At 41.4% G+C, this 21,640-nt stretch overlaps 1 protein-coding gene across 3 annotated transcripts in view; it reads right to left on the reverse strand.

Moving 5' to 3' along the window:
* Window positions 1-21,640, reverse strand: part of RBPMS (RNA binding protein, mRNA processing factor) — a 179,717-nt gene that overhangs the window by 102,585 nt on the left and 55,492 nt on the right. For 2 of the 3 annotated variants that reach the window (XM_056568870.1, XM_056568872.1), the window contains exon 2: window positions 1,109-1,186. In XM_056568870.1, coding sequence (XP_056424845.1) covers window positions 1,109-1,186 — 78 coding nt within the window. Of the gene's footprint in view, window positions 1-1,108; window positions 1,187-4,294; window positions 4,379-21,640 lie in introns of those variants that run through there. The other variant, XM_056568871.1, reaches the window with a different exon arrangement.

The following is a 21,640-nucleotide window of genomic DNA, read 5'->3' on the forward strand; positions in this document are numbered from 1 at the left end:
CCATGTACAGCCCTCTATCACCCACGTACCCACGTACACTCCTCTACACACCTGTCTCCCATGTACACCTTTCTGCACCCTTCTGTTACCCCTTTACACCCATATGCCTCTGTATTCCTCTTCACTTGTAAAAGGGGAATCTGGAAGCTAATGCTGGTAAAGTGTGGAGCCTAATAGATTTGTTTTGCAGGTTCAATGGTGAAGAGTTGTGGCTGGAAGAAATGGTCAGGACGGTCTGGACCAGACGAACGACGCTGATCAGAGAAGACGTCACATGTGAGTTGCTGTATAAAGCAGCACTTTAAACTACATACCCAATGATAAATAGATATTTGATATTGTGCATTGCGTCCTTTTTCGTCCTTTTTTTTAATTTTTTGGTAGGGGTGCCCCGCTTATTTTTATTTTTTTTGCGGGGTGCCCCGAGCCGAAAAAGGTTGGGAAACACTGGTTTGTAAACTAAATAGATCAGAATCAGCTGTACAAATCTCTTTGCTAACTTGCTACAGTGTATCTGTCAAGGCTGTTTAGTGCACAGGGAATTGCATAGACTGGAATTATTAGTACTCACTTCTCAGCTTAAAGGAGTAGTCCAGTGGTGAACCCAGTGGTGAACAACTTATCCCCTATCCTAAGGATAGGGGGTAAGCTTGAGATCGCGGGGGTCCGACCGCTGGGGCCCCCTGCGATCTCCTGTACGGAGCCTCGACAGCCCGCGGGAAGGGGGCGTGTCAACCTCCGCACGAAGCGGCGGCCGACACACCGCCTCAATACAACTCTATGGCAGAGCAGAAGCACTGCCTTCGCCAATCTCCGGCTCTGCCATAGAGATGTATTGAGGGGGCGTGTAGGCCGCCGCTTCGTGCGGAGGTCAACACCCGCTATCTGGCCGGAGAGCCTGGCCCCTGTACAGAGAGATCGCAGGGGGCCCCAGCGGTCGGACCCCCCGCGATCGCAAACTTATCCCCTATCCTTAGGATAGGGGATAAGTTTTTCACCACTGGACTACCTCTTTAAAGCCACAAATAGGTATGTACAGGTTTGCTGCCATTAAATGTAAATAAGAACACTATGATGATAAATGATAATAGTAAAAGATAGCAATTACCTTAAATGGCCTGAATAATAAGTACAGCTCTCTTGGCTTTATGTCTAATGGCAAACCGCTAACAAACAGTGTCCGGACCTATAAAAGAAATCAGAAAATATCAATTGTATCGCATCTTAATATTGTTTAACAATTATCTATGGAAAAATGTAATAGGCAATCAAATGGGTGCGTAAATCTTGTTTAAGCAAAAAAAAAAAAAAAACTGTAAAAGGTATAAAAGAAAATTAGTTTTAGATTAAAAAAAATATTCATTCTCCTCCAAGAATTCCCAAAGATTATAAACATTTGGAAGTATCTGATCTGTACACATTACAGTGATAGTTGTCAAAATAAACAATCAACATTGAGAGGTTACAGTGTAATATCATTATTACGCATATGAAAACAATGTCACATTGAAGTTTTGATGAATATAGTCCTGTGTGTCACCATTAGAGTTTACATAACAGTCATGGTTGAAATGCTATTTCAGGCTGAAAGGATTTACATACATTTCTGCTATTAATTAACAATCCTTCTATGTATACAAGAACATTCGCCATATGTAAAACCTAAACAATTCACGTGCTGATGTATTAGCTAAATATTGTATGTATAGATTGATGGGGTCCTGAGAATGATATTAAAGAATAACTATAATGTTAGAAACCACGACTATTAGCCAAAAATGTGCTCAGAATCGTGGTCTCATGCCAATGTGACTGTGAAGTAAAATATACCAAGGTTGGGTTTTTAATCCTATTTTCAGAGTTAAAGGAAAACTTTCATATGTTTTCTCCCGCACTATCCACAGATACCGGTGGATAGTGCGGGAGACACTGAACATTTTGAGTCCTACCTTGCCCGGATGCGCTGCGTCGTTCGCCCTTTATAGCAGTTTTATCTGTATATTTAAATTAACTGCTAACTGGCACGGGTGGGGTTACTGCCTTCATCTGGCACTGTGATGTAACCGCCGCCCGGCCCGCAGCACCGCCCGGCTAATGAATATTCATATAATGTTTTACACTCTCCTTCTCATCCCGGCCGATACTGCGCATGTGCGGGATTTACTTCAGCGCTGCTCCGGACTAATGAAGCAGCGCCGAAGACCGCTTCCGGGTATAGTAGGAAATCACGCACATGCGCAGTATTGGCCAGGATGAGAAGGAGAGTGTAAAACATTATATGAATATTCATTAGCCCGGCGGTGCTGCGGGCCGGGCGGCGGTTACGTCACAGTGCCAGATTAAGGCAGTAACCCCGCCCATGCCAGTTAGCAGCTAATTTAAATATACAGAAAAACTGCTATAACGGGCAAACGGCGCAGCGCATCCGGGCAAGGTAGGACACAAAATGTTCAGCGTCTCCCGCACTATCCACCGGTATCTGACATATGACAGTTTTCCTTTAACAGAGAGGGACCTTCATCCATCACCCGGAGGGGAGACAAACTGTTCTGCTATGAGGGCACTGTGGCTGTAACTGGGGTATTATAGCAGGATCACAAGCCTTACCTATGTTCCTAAAATGTTTACAAGACTTTTAAATTGAACTCTAGCTACACGTGGGTACTACTAACACTATATTGTCTAATGGTGTTGGCCTTTTATTCCAACATTCCATGAAATCTACTAACAACAGAATTGTATGGGCAGGAGACCCCCCTTTAGTCTACCAGTGAAGGAACCCTTCCACCACTGTGTGAGAAAAAATGTCCTGATAAGACCATAAGAAGAAAAACAGACTTTTCTGTATGGTCTTTGCTTAGTCTGGGAGGTCATGTACAGATCAGGTGCATTCTTATCTCCCATCTCCTCCCCCCCAAAAAAGCTAACAAAACCCTTCAGCTATGAATGGCATTTTTTAAAGAATAAAAACACATCTTGAGGAATGTTTCTAAATCTTTAAATCCTTCTATGTAATGATTAACTTTTATGGTGGCTACTTCTAATTTGAAGATGAAAGGAATAGAATGGGGAGCATATGGAGAGACATGAGTGATTTTGGCAGGAAATCAAACTGTTAGCGACTTGGCATAGTAACAAACCTCTGCCTATTAAACCTTCAGGAATATATATATATATATATATATATATATATATATATATATACACACATACATATATACATATACATTCATGGCCATAAATGATGGCATCCCTGACATTTTTCAAGAAAATGAAGTATTTCTCACAGAAAAGGATTGAAGTAACACGTTTTGCTATACACGTTTATTCCCTTTGGGGGAGATTTATCAAAAACTGTGCAGAGGGAAAGTTGCCCAGTTGCCCATAGCAACCAATCAAGCTCGCTTCTTTCATTTTTAACAAGGCCTCTGCAAAATGAAAGAAGTGATCTGATTGGTTGCTATGGGCAACTGGGCAACTTTCCCTCTGCACAGGTTTTGATAAATCTCCCTCTTTGTGTGTATTGGAACTAAACCAAAAAAGGGAGGAAAAAAAGAAAATTGGACATAATGTCAATATATATATAAGAATGTTAAAGGCGTTCTCCCCTGCCCTGCCTTCCGGAGCTCCGCTTGCAGCGTCCGGAAGTTTATTACTCCAAACGCTGTGTGCGGGCTTCCGTGTTCGAGGCCGCTCCCTTCCCATTGACTTTCGTTGAGGGGGCGGGCGTGATGTCACGAGGGGGCGGGCGTGATGTCACGAGGGGGCGGGCGTGATGTCACGAGGGGGCGGGCGTGACGTCACAAGGGGGCGGCCTCGAACGCGGAAGCCCGCACACAGTGTTCGGAGTAATAAACTTCCGGACGCTGCAAGCGGAGCTCCGGAAGACAGGGCAGTGGAGAACCCCTTTAACAACCAACCAATATAAAGCTCCTCATTATACTCTCTGAGGTGACTGGCAAGCTGTATACAATGGACTCATTACTATACAGACCTGTAGCTGCATATTAAGACTGGTGTCCAAACACAGTGGGGGACATTTATCAAAACCTGTGCAGAGGAAAAGTTGCCCAGTTGCAAAAAAGCAATCTGACTGGTTGCTATGGGCAACTTTTCCTCTGCACAGGTTTTGATAAATCTTCCCTTGTATTGTCTGAAAAAAATGCTGCAGTTTTTGTGTCAGTTTTCTCATTCAAGTTGCTTTTTGTTATTTGTTTTTTAACTAAAGTTAGTAGTAGATTTAAAAGAAAAGGAAAATACACAGCCAAACAGCTTTTAGAGATGCCCTGCTTACTTTAAACTTTAGCATGAGCGGGCATCTAGTATCAAGCATTTTTAGCCAAGTGCCCTAGATTTTTGGGCAATTGCTACCCGTCACTTCTTCCAGGCTCAAATGCAGTCAAATAGAATAGAGTAGTAGGAACTATCAGCTCCCAGTTCCAGCATTCACTCATAGACTACAGGCTGCAGGCTGCAGGGAAAAAAAAAGCTTTATTCATTTCTCTTGGGATACAGGGGGCATTATTACTATATTGGGCACAGGGGACAATATTACTATATGGGGTACAAAGGGCATTATTACTATATTGGGCACAGGGAACATTATTACTATATGGGTGCACAGGGAGCATTATTACTATATGGGGGCACAGGGGACAATATTACTATATGGGGTACAAAGGGCATTATTACTATATTGGGCACAGGGAACATTATTACTATATGGGGTACAAAGGGCATTATTACTATATTGGGCACAGGGAACATTATTACTATATGGGTGCACAGGGAGCATTATTACTATATGGGGGCACAGGGGACAATATTACTATATGGGGTACAAAGGGCATTATTACTATATTGGGCACAGGGAACATTATTACTATATGGGTGCACAGGGAGCATTATTACTATATGGGGGCACAGGGGACAATATTACTATATGGGGTACAAAGGGCATTATTACTATATTGGGCACAGGGAACATTATTACTATATGGGGTACAAAGGGCATTATTACTATATTGGGCACAGGGAACATTATTACTATATGGGTGCACAGGGAGCATTATTACTATATGGGGGCACAGGGGACAATATTACTATATGGGGTACAAAGGGCATTATTACTATATTGGGCACAGGGAACATTATTACTATATGGGTGCACAGGGAGCATTATTACTATATGGGGGCACAGGGGACAATATTACTATATGGGGTACAAAGGGCATTATTACTATATGGGGCAGAGGGGACATCATTACTATATGGGGGCACAGGGAGCATTATTACTATATGGGGGCATTATTACTATATGGGGGCACAGGGGGCATTATTACTATATGGGGGCAGAGGGGGCATTATTACTATATGAACTATGATAGGCTTTTAGTTCACCCACCTTTTCTGGAACATTGCCTAACTCTCTAACTACTCAACTGCCAAAGGGAACATTGCTTAGGGTATGTTTACATGGGCATTAGCCTTCTGATTTTCTGTGTGAAAAACACAGTTTCATGCAGTTCTGTTCTAAATCTGCTGTTAAAATCAAAAGGGAGTTCCAGAACAAATTCATCACCGCCATGCCCCCCCTCCCTCTGAGCAAATCCGCCTCCACTTTCGTTGGACCCACTTCAGGTTAATATGTTGTCCTATGTGGGGCAGCACATCGCAGTTACTGGAATCTAGGGAAGTACAACTGTAAACCACTATTTAAAACAATAGTAGAGTTTGTCATAATATTTTTACAGCATTTGCTTTTTTTAAAAATGTCCCCAGATGTTACGTTAAAGTCTATAGCAACATAATATAAAGTCTACAAATGCATCATTTTTTTTCCAAACACACTATGATCTAGGCATGTTTCTTTTCTAACATTTTCTCATATGCTTCCTAAAGTGTTACTGTTAATGTCTATGTCAAAAGCTTTGATTGGTCGGGGTCTCAGTGTGGAGACAACCTTCGATTGTTAAATAATAGTTAGAAGAAGTATGCAGCAGTGCACTTCGTTCCCTGGCTCAGAGCTCAGTCCATCTAATTGCAGGAGATGGGCTCCATTACAAGTCTATAAAGCTCGACCCCTGCTGTAAGATGGACTGAGCACCCAGCTAGAGAGTTAAAGGAGTACTGCAGCCATAGGCCATAAATCACTTATCCCCTATCCGCAGCGTTTGTGCATCCCCACCTCTCCCATAGAGCTGAATGGAGGGGGCGTGTCTGTCGACCTTTAAATGTGGTCAACGATATGAGCATTAGCCATGCAAAGCCACGGCAACGCCGGGTCCCTGTATGGGAGATTGCAGGGGGGGGGGTTCCCAACGGTTTGACCCCCCCCCCCCCCCCCGTGCGTGATCAGACACTTATCCCTTATCCTGCGGATAAGAGACAAGTGTTCTATGGCTACAGTACCCCTTTAAGTGGGCAGCCAAGCACTCCTCTGGCTATATTTAGACAACGGAGGGTGCTCACTAAGGCCCTGACTGATCAAAGCTTTTGACACATCTGAAAACAATATCAGACGTTTTTTTTAACACTACAGTAACACTTTAAAAACACCAGAAAAAAATGAATAAAAAATGCTACCAAAAATGTAAAAAAAAAAAACATTGCCATCAAATAGATGATGTCAGTGAAAGTCACATGTCCTTTTTAAAGAATACCAGTCAAATCCCACAAAAACAAAAACTGTTCTATGTTACTCAGTACTTAATCCTGATCATGTACATGTAATTTATAGGTCTCTATCACTATATTATAGCTGCTCAATGTCTTTTCAATTGTTTCAAAAAGGAGGGGGCGTGTCCTCACATCTGCAGTGCGATGACTCCTCCCCCTCTCTCTGCTGACTGACTGCTCGTGTGTGCCTGGCAGCCCTGCTCTGTAACCCTTTCCTCTCTGATGTTATGCTGTACACACACACACACAAAATGATTATTGGAGATTGCCTGTACTCTACCACCAAAGACAATATGGTGAGGGTATAACTTAGATCTTCCTGTCATTCATGTGTATCATCCTCAGGCAGTCCTGTAATGCTGGGACTTGTAGTTTTGGAATAGTTAGAGGTACAATGTTTGGATAACTCTTTTTTACAGCAATGTTGCCTTCAGCTGTGTGCCTACAGCTTGTCACATACCAGGATGTAGGCAGTCATGAACAGGATGTGGATCCTCTACCTGTGTGGCTGATGACTCGGACCATATTGGGGAGCGGAGTCTAAGGTGCCGCTGGTCTTCCCCAGAGCCTGCCGCAAGGCAGGATGGGCTTGTTGCGGCAGACGACACCCAGGTCGCTACCGCTGACACGGCTCGACCACACAGGTAACTGGGCAAGACGAGGTACAGAAAGATGAGGCTGTAGCATAGTCAATGTAGCAGAAGGTCAAGGCAGGCGGCAAAGGTTCGTAGTCAAGAAACGTAATGGGAAGGTCTGGGTACACAGGTGTGGCAAACAGGCAATAGGGAATGCTTTCTCTCAGGTAATAGGCACTGAAGATCCAGCAGGGAGGTGTGGGAGGTGCAGGAACTTAAAACATGGTGTCAGGTGCTTCACATAATTACGGGCGTACTAGCCCTTTAAATTTCAGAACTCCAGTGCGCGCGCACCCTAAGAGACGGGGACGCGTGCACCGGAGCGGAGAGGCGGAGGAAGAAGTCGCAGCAGAGAAGCGAGGTAAGTGACCGGCTGGGACTCGCATGCGGGCGCGTCCTGCAATGCAAATCCCAGCCCCGCCGGCAACAGGGGAGAGAGGAACAGTGCGCTCACGGCCAGGAGAAGCGGCCGGAGCGAATGCTGTTACACAGCTTTTGCAAAACTGCAACTTCCAGCATGCCCAGACATCCTTTGACTGTCCAGGCATGCTGGAGGCACATGTTTGGTAAAACTTTGTGTTACAGCAGTGTTGCTGCAAGCTGTGTTTCTCCAGCAGCCTTGTCAATCATCCATCTCATGTCCATGACCCTTGGACACACTCAGGCTGCTGTGGCACTCATCAGTGTCCCAGGAGGTATGGGGACCCCTAGTGGTGGGATTTTCGGAGGCAGTTTTTTTGTTTTTTTTTAATAAAATGCGAAAATCTTTTAAAGAAGTATATAACCATTGTGTTGCCAAGATGTACAACATATAAAAAGTTTTTATATATGACAGTGCCCATTTAAATTATTTCTTAGTGGTTTTTTGCTAATGGCCATCACCATTAGATTCATTTTATTTCTAAATTATTGTATATGCTCTCTATTGTAGGCATCTGTCACTATTTAAGCTAAATGCGACGAATACCAGTGAGTACCAAGAGAAAACCATGACATACATGGAATCAGCATTGCTTCATCAATCCAGCTGTAACAGCAGTTTACGGGGGTAAAACACAATGCTAGAAACTCTTTAAATGGTTCTTTTACTCCGACCTGGCATTTCCTACCCAACCATGCAAATATAAAAGGCTTTACATACAGTACAAAACAAACAAAGAGGAACTTGAAGCTGGACAAATATAGGAAATAGTTACAAGCATTATCCCTGGTATTATACTTATGTTTGCAGTTCTTGATGTCATATTATTTTAAAGGGGTACTCCACTGCCCCACTGTCCGGAACATTTTGTTCCGAACTCTGGGTGCGGGCTATGCCACACCCCCTCCCATAGACTTGCACTGAGGGGACGTGGCATGGAACAAAATGTTTTGGACGCTGGGGCAGTGGAGTACCCCTTTAAGGTCTTCCTTATTTATGAAAATAGATTTTAGTTACTAAGCTAATGCGTTCAGACCATTGCCAGCTCCACAATATAGCAATAATTAAAACTAAATATTTTATTACAGACAAAGGTACAGGTACAGTTTGTTCTAAATGCTGAGCAGCGGAGTACCCCTTTAAGGCAGGTCAACCCAAAAACAGGTGAAACATCCAGCAATAAGTTTTTAGCGATGGATTTCTATGCATACAGGCAAGTATCATACTGTAGGAAAGTATTCCATCACTTCATCGTTGACATAACTGTGTGCAAAAATAGAGTGAAAGTCTACTGTTTATTTATTATCATTGTTGCTTTTCCTCCCGCACAAGGTTTAGGTAGGTAAATACTGGGCAATGCTTCTCCCACAAGGTTTAGGTAGGTAAATACTGGGCAATGCTTCTCCCACAAGGTTTAGGTAGGTAAATACTGGGCAATGCTCCTCCCACAAGGTTTAGGTAGGTAAATACTGGGCAATGCTCCTCCCACAAGGTTTAGGTAGGTAAATACTGGGCAATGCTCCTCCCACAAGGTTTAGGTAGGTAAATACTGGGCAATGCTCCTCCCACAAGGTTTAGGTAGGTAAATACTGGGCAATGCTCCTCCCACAAGGTTTAGGTAGGTAAATACTGGGCAATGCTCCTCCCACAAGGTTTAGGTAGGTAAATACTGGGCAATGCTCCTCCCACAAGGTTTAGGTAGATAAATACTGGGCAATGCTGGGTACACAACTAGTTGAAAATTATTTTCCAAGAGGAAAAGATGCAAAAGCTTCAGCTTTAATAATAATGTGGTTCATAGTAAGATAGCATCAGTTTTATATCCAGTTGAAGAAAAAAGGCTTTCTTATCCTAAGAAGAAAAATACTTTCCTTGACAGCTTTATTTCACAGAATCTAATAAAACACAATGCATAATGGAAATATTAACCTGTCCAAAGGATTCATATTGCAAATGTTCCAAACATATTGCAAAATCTTAGATTAAAGAATCATATAACTGGGATATTATCGGCTATAATGCCTTGGGTTAACCGGGGGTGTTCAGCTGACACTGTTGACACTGAAGAGCTACGCCTCTATTAAAAGTCCTATCTGATTTTGAATTTAATAATTGCAAATAAAAAACCTGAATGTGTGAACACATCTCAAAGGCTCTTTGGACGAGCGCCGATTGACGAGATCAACTATTGTTATTGTACGCGTCACGGTCTGCCCCCGCAATACAAGTCTATGGGAGTGGGCGCGACGGCTGCCATGCCCCCTCCCATAGACTTGCATTGAGGGGGCGGGACGTGACATCACGAGGGGGCGGGGCTGTGACATCACGATACTCCGGCCCCTGTATCGTCCGTCATCAGGCACAGAGTGAAGTTTGCTCTATGCAGTAGATGACGGAGTGCTGCAGAAGAGATTACAGGGCTTCCCAGCAGCGGGACCCCGTGATCAGATATCTTATCCCCTATCCTTTGGATAGGGGATAAGATGTCTAGGGGTGGAGTACCCCTTTAAACATGATCAAATTAATTATAAAAAGGCCGAAGACATTGCCCCAGATTTACTATTGCCATCAGTTTAGTGCCAGATTTTGCGATATAATTTTACCAAATTGTGGCAGGGCAGGCTAGATGGGCCAAATGGTTCTTATCTGCCGACCCATTCTAGGTTTCTTTGTAAGCCAAACATTTTTAACCCAATGTGGATGTGCCATATGAGGAAAATGCGTCTTTAAAAGCCGATTTCTCAGGCACATTAAGGATTTCCCATTTTAAGAATACTCTGTGATCTCTAATTTGCCTACATGTTAAACATGGTCATGTTCAGGAAATCTAACTCAAGCCCGTACATTCATCTTATAATTAAAGCATGATACAGCACATGGGGGTCTTGAAGGACCACGATATGGAAACAATCTCCCTTTTTTTCTAGTTGCCCTGGTTATCGCTTAATAAAGCAGACCTTTCAAGTGGATTTTAATCATGTTGTAGCTGGTCTGGTTCATTGCAGTGATTGAGCGGCTGATTATGGGATGCCCCCTATTCTGCAATTAGCTTCTGTCAGCAGTTTTCAATAAGCTGGCAGTAATTCCAGGAAGAGCAATGCAGGAGGGTGAACAGGGGAAAATTAACTTGTGGAAAACTGTACGTGAGAACTATATTCTTGGATTATTATTGTATATTACAATACTGAGCATTCCTGTTCATAATTAGAGACAAAAATCTGGCTTCCTCACCATTGTCTTCAGATCTATAAAGTGCAACCACTCTGCTAGAAACAATAACCACTTTACAGGATTTTGTTGTTAAACACCATTAGTTTCTATAGTAACTAAAGATTGCTCTCTCTCTCATATATATATATATATATATATATATATATATATATATATATATATATATATGTATATATAATGAGTGTCAAGCTTGTGGTGGCAATACTGCATACACAAACAGCAGCTCACCCCTAGGGGCTTGGTGCTCAGATACCACACTGTAACATATATGAATTTAGTGGGCACTCTTGTGCGATAATAAAATAGAAATCTTTTATTGCTAGGCCTTAAGATTAGATACAGCCATCACAGTAGCAAAAGGACAGCTGGATAAAGCCAACGCATTTCAGCTCTTAACCTACACTTGTAGTAGTAATATTTATCATGTGGTTGGAATAAACAATTCTGGATCACATGGAAGGGAGGTATTGCATGCCTGGTTAGGCTATGTTCATATTATATTTTCTCCATATGCTAACGGTTTACGTCAGAAACCTGTCAAACAAGTTTACTAACATATACCTCTGCATATTCCCGATGGACCCATTAAAGGGGTTATCAACCATAAGGTGATTTTAGTACGTACCTGGCAGACAGTAACGGACATGCTTAGGAAGGATCTGCGCTTGTCTTGGGGCTAAATGGCTATGTCGTGAGATTACCATAACACTGTGGCTAGCTTTTTGTGAACTGACATTTCCTTTTTGATTTTTCTTCTTTGCCTACAAATCCCATAATTCCATTTCCTCCCTCCCACACATCAGCCACCCCACCCATTGAAACATAAATGAGCTGCATCCATCCAAAAGACATGTGGTTTTCAATCAGGGTGCCTACAGCTGTTGCAGATTGATCTCTCTCCCACCAAGCGATCGCTCCACCCATTGAAGCAGACAGGCTCCCTGTCATCAACTGACTAGTGAGTCAGGTCTCAGGCACATTGCAAGCTGGGAAAAATCTGGGAAAATCACAGAAGAATTGTTAAAAAACCGTCACACACAGGTACAGACACTATATTATGAACTACACTAACTTTACAGACCCTGTAGCATAGTCAAAGAAAATAAATACTGGAATACCCCTTTAAGTTAAATGGACTGACACAGTCAACTAGTGAGTACGTCGGGTGAATTTTCTTCATGCACATTAAACTTTATCTAGTGAGCTTTCTCCAGCTCTGACACTCCAGATTAGGCCTCTACTAGCTGCAATTACATTACTGATGACTGCATCTACAATATAAAATGAGCCTCCAAGAGAACAGCAACTAGACTGCCAAAGTTAACCAGATTTACAGATTGGAAAAACTGACTTTTTGGCAACAACTCTAGATCTGGTGTACATTTTGGACAATTTGCACTCATAAATTTTTTCCTCTCTCTGATGATTTGCTTTCAGGATTTACCACTAACAAATATTATGTTGTGTATTGTCAGTCTGAGAACCCTATAAGATGGCCCGATGACCGCTGTACGCAAGTGCCAATCTCGAAGATCGGTGCTTGATTACAAAGCCTATTACAAGGCTCAACGATTGAGGTTTTTATGACAGGTTTGTTAGTTGTTTTACATGGAACAATGTTGGCCTGTTTGGCCGATAATCGCCCTGTGTAACAGGACACTAAGAATGCATTAGATTTATAACAGTTGCCCATGCTGTTTGATATCTTTGGAGCATTTTTAAACACTATTGTGTTTCCTATTAATTTATGCCAGAATGATGACACAGTGTCAGATCTCAATCCACATCCTCTTTCTGTTAAGCCATGCCCCTATACTGTGAAGGCATATCCCCATCGGAAAAAGCACATAAAGAGTCTAAAACACATAGTAAATGTTGTGCAAGGTCAGTACACAAGTTTTTTTTTTGTCACAAATTATGCCAGAATTCTGCCATATTTGCAAAATCTGTCCCACTGAAATTCCCAGGTGGCAGATACAAAAAAACGGCACCCCCTTTCTGTTCCCTCTGTGCACTGTTTTGACTATAGGCTATCAGTAATTTGGACTACATGAAGAACTTCTGATAACTTGATTTCAGGGAATTTTTATGAAATCCATTACCTTCTTTAAAAGGGTTAGGTTATCATTGTTTTGTAAGGCAAAGAGTTTTTCAAAACTCCTTTCTTTTGACAAGGTGCACACACAAAGGTCCTTATGGCTCCATAGTATGGAACTGCAGGCATTTCTTGGACTGCAATAGGTTGCTATATAAAATAGTATTATCGGGGAAGAATACTTGTCTTATTAAGCATATCATTCAGGGCATATCCAGGTGAGTTGGCAAGGAATGTTCACCAGGTACTTGCTGATGGGGGTGGTCTTGGGGTGGTTAAAACCCACTCACTTTGACTTGGAAAGGGCAGCAAACTGACTTTTCCACAGGTGAAGGAAAATGTGGATACAACTTTGCATCCCATAAAGCATGAATGTTTTTTTTTTTCTACAGAATTCGTACAGAATATATCAGAATAAAAATCTTTTCATGCCTTTATATTAAATCAGAAGTATTTTGAGATTTACATTAGTGGTTGTACGGAGCCATAATACTGTAGTTTATATCAGACTCTAATAACAATCTCTAGATATAACTGTTCCCAAAAATTCCCATTACTGTCTAGCACGAGGGCTGCGTTTCCTACTGTTTGTTGCAGATCCCCCACTGTTACTCTAATCATCTGGAGAGTTCATAAAAAAGAATCTAAACTCCAAATTGAATCCTGGACGCATTCCATGCGTGTCTAGACCTAGAGTTACAGCCGAGTTAAACAGCATTTGCCAATTGTGCCATCTCGAATTGCTTCAAAATAAATCCCTAGATTTTTTAATATGCTTTGTATTAACTTCAGTTGTGGATTCTTATTGAGACTTGTATGAGGAAACGCTGTTTGTCTTTGTAATATTGTTTGCCTTAGTCAACTGATCTAAACACGTAGGGTTGACAATGTACAATAATATTAGTCGCCTGGATGTGGCTGGCTGCCATTTCTCTGTGTAAGCCAAATAAAACTCCATAACTCTGGTCCACAATGGACTGAAATTGTTGGTAATCTAATATTTGGCAAACATAGACCAATGACAAGAAAAAAACTCATGGCCAAGCACTGTCAGGCTATGTTCACACGTCCGGAATGTCTGCAAGGAAAATATCTGTGCAGACATTCCACAGGCTTCAGGTGCCGGCGCTAGGACCACACAGGAATGCGCTGTCTCATAGACCGCTATGCATCCTGTGTGGATTCCATCAGAAAGAATAGACAGGGTCATTGTTTCTTCAGACACGGAAATTCTGCGGTGTGCACAGCGCAGTAGAATCCCATTGAATACAATGGGACCCTCCTTCTGCGGAATTTCCAGCGGAATTCCAATCTGAAATTCCGCACTGAAATTTGCTACAGCATTTGCGCATAATTTCTGTGAGGGAAAACTGCAAAAAATATGGTAGCAGCCAAGTGGATAAGATTTAGAAAAACTCTTCTGCATGCTGCTAAATTCACAACATGTCACTTCTTGTGTTCTATCCCCTTCGCTTTGGATATATTATGTATTTTTTCGAACGCATTCAATGGGGGAGTTGAAATCGGCAATTAGTCTGCCGGACTTGTGGATTTTTCTGTGGAAATGCAATAGATCTGCAGCAAAATCTGAAACTGCGGCTTTGAAATACATTGACATTGTTAGCTTTTAATATTAGCATATTATTCTCTAAATCCATGCAGAAAATCTACAGCAAATCTGACCGCTGTAATAGGCCCCTAAAATTGTCCCTAAATCTTTTTCCTCTCCAAGTTATTAAACTGACAGAGGACTGTCTAGTCAAAGCAGATTCCATTGAAAGAATGAACATGTATATTATTTCGGCTGAGTCTGGGGTCTAGAATAGAATGTCCGCCACAGAAATTTTTATAGTGTTAATGGTGAGAAGAATGGGCGGCTGGTTCACTGTATTTTCCAAGGTAAAGTCTCGGAAAATCCGTAGTGTGAATGGGCCATAACTGAGAATTCTGGGATCAGTAAGCGTCTCAGCCTTACCATGTACACTAATAACAATCAGATATATTGAAAACAGTAGAGATTAAAGAAAGTATGTGTGTCTATTATCTGAAAAGGGGGAAAGCAGAGAAGCTGCCACATTGTTCTGACAACACAACAGTATTAGTATTTTGTGTACAATAGGAACTCTGCCGCGCTGGCCTCAATAAATATTTGCTTTGCCCATACAAAGCGTTTATTGAAGGTTGCAAAACGACATCACTTATGAGTTATGTGTACTCCTATAGGCCCACTACTGATAGCATTATGCAAGCAATGCCCACAAAAAACTGTAGTTTGTATAATAGAATCACATATACTGTATAATGTCCAGACATAAGCTGAAGTTCCTGGGCCCTAGGCCACCACAAACAGAGCAACATAGTAAAAAAAAAAAAAAGTCCCTGGAAAAGGGGGATAGCTGTTGGCTGACAGCTACTCCTTGCCAATCATTCCATGTATTTTAAAGGGGTTATTCACCATAAGGTGATTTTAGTATGTACCTGGCAGGCAGTAATAGACATGCTTAGGAAGGATCTGCGCTTGTCTCGGGGCTAAATGGCTATGTTGTGAGATTACCATAACACTGTGGCTAGCTGTTTGTGAACAGGTATTTCCTGTTTGACTTTTCTTTTTTTTTTTTTTTTACTACAAATCCAATAATTCCATTTTCCTCCCTCCCACACATCAGTCACCCCACACATTGAAACATAAATGAGCTGCATGCATTCAAAAGACCTGTGGTTTTCAATCTGTTGCATTAGTTGCAGGTTGATCTCTTTCCCACCAAGCAATCCCTCCACACATTGAAGCAGACAGGCTCCCTGTCATCAGCTGACTGGTGAGTCAGGTCTCAGCCACATTGCAAGCTGGGAAAAATCCGAGACAACAGTCATTTTGTATGCTGGTAAAAATAAATAGTGGGGTGAAAATCGCAGAAGAATTGTGAGAAAACCGTCACACACAGGTACAGACACTATATTATGAACTACACTAACTTTACAGCCCCTGTAGCATAGTCAAATAAAAAATTCCTTGGAATACCCCTTTAAGGTTTTGTTTGCCCAAGCGTTCATGTGTACTGAATGCAGAGAGGAAAGGCCAGCCATTGCCAGACACCCCTGAATGCAGCTATCGATCCAAGAACAAAAGGATCGAGCAATTGAAATCCAACATACCCCATGCTCCTCTAGCCCAACATCATCAGTTTAGAAGAGTCGGGAGGCCCCCCATAGACATAAAACAATTGGCTGGTTTAGCCAACTTCTAAACCACATTACACCACCGTTGCCCCCCAGCCAAACCCCTAACACCACTATAAAGGGAACGCAGTAAACGGATTAAATGTATATATGCTTCCAACAAAAAGTCTTAATCAATTTTTTAGCTGTAAACCTCCTGAAACCCTTCTCTTTACCCTTGAGTGACAACTCAAGCGTGGTCGACCATGCTTTTGAGTCTCCCAAAAAAATTAATTAAAAAAAAACAGTATAAACTCATAAAATTTGCCAAACACAAGCAGTTTAAGAATAAATTCAGCACTGACATATATACCACAAAATATGCACGCTATTAATTGTGAACATAGTCTTATGGCTCAGCTGTAGACTCCTTTCCAAAGACATATTGATTTTACAAGCCTGTTGCAAAACACTTTCTTAAACCAATAAAAATCCTACTGGTTTTAAGAAGGTTTTGCCTGTCAGGAGTAAATGTGAAACAGATGGTTCATTTATTTTACAAAATATTTTCTTCCTGTAGACGAGAGTCCTGTAGACTAAGGTGCGTGTTGTCTATTTATGGAGCTGCAATAGAACTGAATTCAAATCTCTGTTTAAAAAAGTGAATTTCAGCAAAGCTGATTATTTATTGAGAATTCTTAAGGTGCTCATACACTGAGTTTAATGGGACTGATCAACTATTTAACCTTTTAATGCTTTCTGCTGTACATGTATGAATGAAACGTCTTGGTGCCAGGTGCCAGCTTTGAATCACTTTAAAAGCTAAAAGATACTGCCCATTTACGTTTCTACATGTTGCAGTTAGTAGCAACTGCAGCATTCAGGCAGTTACACAAAAGGGGGTCCCCTCCGTTTTATAATTGTGGGGTGTCTTTGAGCTGTCATTGCAGACATTGACCTAGTAAAGGCAACCAGGTTTCCCATGAGTGTACTCCTATTGCACCCTTTTAAGAGGTGTATTTAATCCTTTAATAAACCTGTGTTATTTATTTTCAAGTGGTTGAATATATAGATACATAGGATATTTCTAAATTTTTTCTGAATGGTTACCCTACAATATTACTGTGTTGCATGACCCCACAATTCTTTATAGTGTACTAAATGTTACGTAGCTCTTGTACTGCATAAATGCTAAACTCTAATTATTTCAGGAACGTTCTATACTGATGCCAGATAAGGAGACCTCAGCCTTGAGGAATATGTAAGAAGATTGGCCACACTGAAGCACAAAGAACAAGGTCTTCTTTTATGCCGTTCCACAATTCATTTCATAACGTGTGTTGTTGCTTTATTCTAAATCCAAAATTTTCTAATGAAACTTACTGGTTACTGTGGTAATGATTAGGCAGACCAGTTGACCTAACAATATCCAGCATTAATATTCATATAGCTGGCTAGTTTAGAAAACCATTTTCATAAAGCCTGTTAGGGAACTGAGGTGTTGTCAAGCCCAGAGTGGAGAGTAGATACTGAGGGCACCTCTGGACCGGGAGAAGCTGTCCTGAGAAAAGGCTTTAGAAATGTTACTTGGCATAACACTGTAATATGAAAATACAAAAACAGACAGACCGATGTGCATCTAAGCGTAATTATCCTTATTAAAGGAGATGGAGTAAGTGATAGGTATAAATGTGCTCACCTATATGTGTTGCGCTATGAGCACAACACCACAGCTCGCTTCTTCCCACAGTGAGTGGTATATGGAGGAGTGCAGCCTGCACTGATCCCGTGTCCAGCAGGTGGAAGACGGTCTGGTAAATTTAGGTAGTGGAAGAAGGTCTCTCGGAAAATTAGTGCAGTCAGCGGCGCTCTCCTCTTAGTATGGAAGGATTTGTATATAATACCCAGCAAGGTACGGAAAGGAGTTTTGTTCTGTCCCCCTAATGTGTGAGGGTGCATAACTTGACAGACAGCTAAACCTTCCCCGGCAATTCATTGACAACGGAGCAATGTCCAACTTCTTCAACTGGCTCCGCTGCCTTCCCGGCATCTTCTGCTCTTGGCATAAGACTGGTCATACACACTATGTCCCCGATTTATCAATCTGTCCAAGACAAAAACTGGAGAGATTTGCCATAACAACCAATCAGAGCTCTGCTAAAATTAAGGCTAAGTTCTGACTAGTTGCTATTGGCAAATCTATCCAGTTTCGGATAAATTGATAAATCGGGGCCTATATATGATATATAACTGTGTATGGCAGCCTACCACAACATCTACAGGTTGGATTTCAACAAGTCTGATCCCTCTGCAAGTGGGAAGAAAACCACCGCCAGAGACGTCTGGTAGCAGCTGCCTCCCCTCTCCCTGTTCCGAGTACATGAATGCTTGACCACACCCAGTATCTTTATTAACTTTCATTTTAAAAGTCATATACTATGGCATAAGATCTTTTGTAAGACCCCTTTATGGGTACATCTTGCACATCCGGAATCAGGCAGTGAAGAGGAATGTCCAGCTCCCGATAAATCCAGTTAAAACTAACGCTTAATGCATCCAGGGTTAAAAAATCATTCCAGTAATGGAAAGTGACATGTCACTCATAAAAAGGGAGTTTCACTCCCCCTTTTTATGAGTGACATGTCACTTTCCATTACTGGAATGATTTTTTAACGTTGGATGCATTAAACGTTACGTTTTAACTGGATTTCCCGGGAGCTGGACATTCCTCTTCACTGCCTGTCTTCATCAGGGAAGAATGGTTCCCTGCATCCATGTTTCCGGATCACATTATACTAGTGCTCGGTGTTTCATCCAGAGTTGGTGAGCCGATCTATGCGTTTCTTTATTTATGTACAACCGGAATCACAAAACTGGCACAATGAACACACTGTTTACGCTAAAAATGCAAAATGGCTGTGCCAAAGTTCTTTTCCACTCAGAATGTCCTGGATGCTCTCAGCTTTAGGCTATGTTCACATCTGAAAATAGCCTATGTTTATTGTGTACATCGTGAAACCGACAGAACGGTATACCACGGGCTACCAATCTGGATCCACATAGCATCAACCACACGTACTTCGTTTCCGAGTTTTTTTTTTTTTACGGGACTCAAAATCGTGGCCGTCTGCACTTTTGAGTCCCACAAAAAAAAAAAACTGTGTATGCTCAGAAATGGAATGAACATAGTCTCTACTGGATTACATTTGGTTCCCTAAAATCAATAAATCTAGTGGTGATACACTCTGGTATATGTCTGCCAATTTGCTGAGGCATATCCTCAATGAAGGCTATATTCAGAAATAGCTTTCAATAAACTTGCTACCAAGACTATGACTAAATCTGATGAAATATACTCACAGAAGTGCATAGTGCGCTACTTATCCTAACAATACTAAATGGCTAAATAAGCAAACATATTATAGGATTACCGCTTATTATCTCCAGTTCAATTTGATCTAGACCTTTGCAGAATTCAACCCATTGTCATGCTTTTATCCTCAATTCCAAGTTCCTTTCAAAGTACAAACAGCAAAGATCGGAGACATAGCAGATGTTTAAAAAAGAACACGCTGATCTTAATACAGGGCAAACATTGAAAGAACTTCCTGCAGCAATTTGTCTGAACTTTCCGTGTCCAATAGGTAACTCAGTAAATAAGGAATCATTCTATTACACAACAAGGTAAAGTGTACGCCTATATGGAAACAAGAGCTGTGAAATTTAGTATTCTTACCAATGAAAATAGATCACAGATAGTTAACCCCTTGTGTGTGTGTATATATATATATATATATATATATATATATATATATATATATATATAGGAATATGCAAAGCAGCTCATTACATCACCTTATTCAGGTAAAGTTCCCTGGTATCAGATTAGCTCCTGTTAAGGAATATAAAAAGCTGATAGGGATTTTATGCCAAGCCAGACTACTAGCCAAAAGGGAAGTTTCTACCCATCTGCAGACAGCTGTTTCGTGGTTTTTGCCACTCGTCAGTACAGAGCAGGGTGATCTGGCTTGGCTGGGGTAAGAGGCCTTAGAGCAGCTAAAGGGGATGAGTATTTGCCTCAGGGCGAGGCCACCACTCCTGGTGTAACGGAGCTTCAGAAGGCCATTAAGCACTCCGCGGGCATTCTGGGTAGGGCATTCTGGCCCGCGGAGTGCTTAATGGCCTTCTGAAGCTCCGTTACACCAGGAGTAGTGGCCACGCCCTGAGGCAAATACTCATCCCCTTTATATATATATATATATATATATATATATATATGCAGTACCAAACAATAGTTTCACAATTACAACCCATCACATTTTTGGTTTATGAAATAATATTGCTATTTTACATGATATATTGTTTCTTGGAATCTTCCACATCTATTCAGAAAATACAGGTGGGAGATTCTCACTCATTATTTTCTTTGTCTTATGCGCAATAGCACATGCAATTCTCCCAAAGAACAAACCCAAGTATAGTAGCACTGTAGGTAGAGACTTTATAATAGAAAGTAGTTTATCTTCACTTTACATTCACCTTCACTCAGGTTGCGAACTAAACATAAATCCTACCCTGACACAGTTTAAACATCCCAGTTGGTGCTACCAACTACTTAGTTTTGGGCCAATGAATATCCAATACACAAGTTTACAAGGACAAACAGAATGGGTGTTACTGGGTATAGAGAGGATTCAAGGGACAAGCCATGAATATTAAAGGGGTACCCCAGTGGAAAACATTTTTTTTAAATCAACTTGTGCCAAAAAGTTAAACAGATTTGTAAATTACTTCTATTAAAAAATCTTAATCCTTTCAATACTTATTAGCGTCTGTATACTACAGAGGAAATTCTTTTCTTTTTGGATTTCTTTTCTGTCACGAACACAGTGTTCTCTGCTGACACCTCTGTCCATTTTAGGAACTGTCCAGAGCAGCTATGACGATTTTCTCCTGCTCTGGACAGTTCCTGACATGGACAGAGGTGTCAGCAGAGAGCACTGTGTTCGTGACAGAAAAGAAACATTAAGATTTTTAATTGAAGTAATTTACAAATCTGTTTCATTTTCTGGCACCAGTAGATTAAAAAAAAAAAGTTTTCCATCTGAGTACCCCTTTAAGCTGTTCATTGTGATTCCTTAGTCCAGGTTGGGGATGTTCACTTGCCCATCCTTTCAAATTGCAATAGCAGGTCACACTTATCACCAAGGTTCATTACATCCAAAACTACAATAAAAATAACGGGTCACTGTTCCCGATTTAAAAGGGTTTTTATTGCTCTTAATTAAAAAAAATGAATTATATTGTGGTCAGTTACAGGCTATGTATTTTTTTCCAGAATGTCCGGCAAGAAATTTCTAGCCAGACACTCCGTCCGCGGCAGACACAAATGCGCAATCTCCATAGACATTAAAGGGCTTTCTG

Source organism: Hyla sarda, chromosome 1 (assembly GCF_029499605.1).
Source record: "Hyla sarda isolate aHylSar1 chromosome 1, aHylSar1.hap1, whole genome shotgun sequence".
Classification (NCBI taxonomy): Eukaryota; Metazoa; Chordata; class Amphibia; order Anura; family Hylidae; genus Hyla; species Hyla sarda.